Genomic DNA, 1,527 nt, shown 5'->3' with positions numbered 1-1,527 from the left:
CTTGATCACTAATTGAGAAAATGCCTTACAGTTGGATCTCATGGAGGCATTTTCTCAACTGAAGCTCCTTTCTCTGTGATATGCCTTACAGTTGGATCTCATGGAGGCATTTTCTCAACTGAAGCTCCTTTCTCTGTGATAACTCCAGCTGTGTCAAGTTGACACAAAAATAGCCAGTACAACTGATTTAATGCTTGGATGTATTAGAATACCAGAGCAAAGTATGGTGAAGTGGAAAATGCTGGCAATGCCCAACCAGGTCATTTACCAGCCCAAGACCTGGGCTATAAAGTGGCATCTAGGACAGCTGATGATAGCAAAGCTATATGCCCTCCACACAGTTTCCAAAATATTAAGGCAAACAAATGATAGTGTAGATCTTGAGCTCATGGAGGAATGGTATCCTAGCATTTCTCAGTGAAAACTCTAGGATTTAGCAACAGGGACATCTCTGTTCATCAGAATAAAGGGGCTGAGAACAGCATAACCAAGTACTAGACATGTTTTAATATTTAGTATAATGGAATCATGACTCACCATGGAACCTGTATATAAAGAAAAAATGAAGTCTGCCCAATAAAAGAAAAGGAAACAGCTCATGAGAATGACAACACTCTGTGCAGCTCTGATCTCTGGGCTGAAACTATTTACAAACCTGCAGCTATGAAGGTAGAGGACACGCTTGTGATGCTTATACAGGTGAAAAGAGATGTATCCACTGCTCCAGCCCATGAGACTCTGGAAGACGAGATCACGAACAGCCCTGAGCAAGAGGAAAAGCCACTTAACTATGTGCTTGGATGGCAGCATATAGCAATATCCAATGTACCCTGTAACTCCAGATCTGTTCATGCCACTGCCAGCTGTTATATAGTACAACAAATTGGAACTTGTGAGAATATTAAGGATCCAAAAGAGGAAGACATAAGTAAGAACTTGCCTCGAAGTCTGTGGTTTGGCCTTTTTCCAAATGGTTGTCCTAGGACTCATAGTGACAGCCTGGACCATACTGAGGAGACAGGTGGTACAGATAGAAAGGCCCCGTGCCATCCTTGCTAGATAAACTACAGCTTTACAGCCAATATCTCCAAGGAAGTTTCTGAAATAAAACACTGTGGCTATATCTCTGATCCCTGTGCTACAAATAATGATCAGATTAGAAAATGCCAAGTGGATGAGAATAAGGTCGACAGGCTTTTTCTCAGTCCTGAAGGCTGAAGTGTACACAAGTCTCACAAACATTAAGATATTTCCTACAATGCCAGGTCCAGTAAGAGAAAGGAAGACTATTGTCTGGATAATGTTATTCCAGTTCATCTTTTGACTTCATGCCTGGCACTAGGAAAAAAAGTTTTTTGAAAAACATATGTAAGATTTTTCTCTGTTTATTCCTATGGGGAAAAAAAATGGCCTCAAGGATGTAAACATATATGGTCTTTCCTTAATGATTCCTGACCAGATACTTGGTTTTTGTTGGTGGTTGTTTGTTTCTGCTGTGTGTTTTTTTTTTTTCATTTCCATTAAAAT

At 40.2% G+C, this 1,527-nt stretch overlaps 1 protein-coding gene across 1 annotated transcript; it reads right to left on the bottom strand.

The window, feature by feature from the left end:
* Positions 1–426: 426 nt before the first annotated feature.
* On the bottom strand, positions 427–1,317 carry LOC110308556 (putative vomeronasal receptor-like protein 4). Its single transcript, XM_021180987.1, has one exon. The coding sequence runs from the start codon at positions 1,315–1,317 to the stop codon at positions 427–429; it is 891 nt and encodes a 296-aa protein (XP_021036646.1).
* Between the last annotated feature and the right edge of the window lie 210 nt (positions 1,318–1,527).

This window comes from Mus caroli, chromosome 13 (assembly GCF_900094665.2).
Source record: "Mus caroli chromosome 13, CAROLI_EIJ_v1.1, whole genome shotgun sequence".
NCBI classification, from domain to species: Eukaryota; Metazoa; Chordata; class Mammalia; order Rodentia; family Muridae; genus Mus; species Mus caroli.
This window is presented reverse-complemented; position numbering and strand designations above follow the sequence as displayed.

Bases quoted from the DNA above. Each gene is read 5' to 3' on its own strand.
- LOC110308556 (XM_021180987.1), bottom strand. From the start codon at position 1,317: ATGAACTGGAATAACATTATCCAGACAATAGTCTTCCTTTCTCTTACT.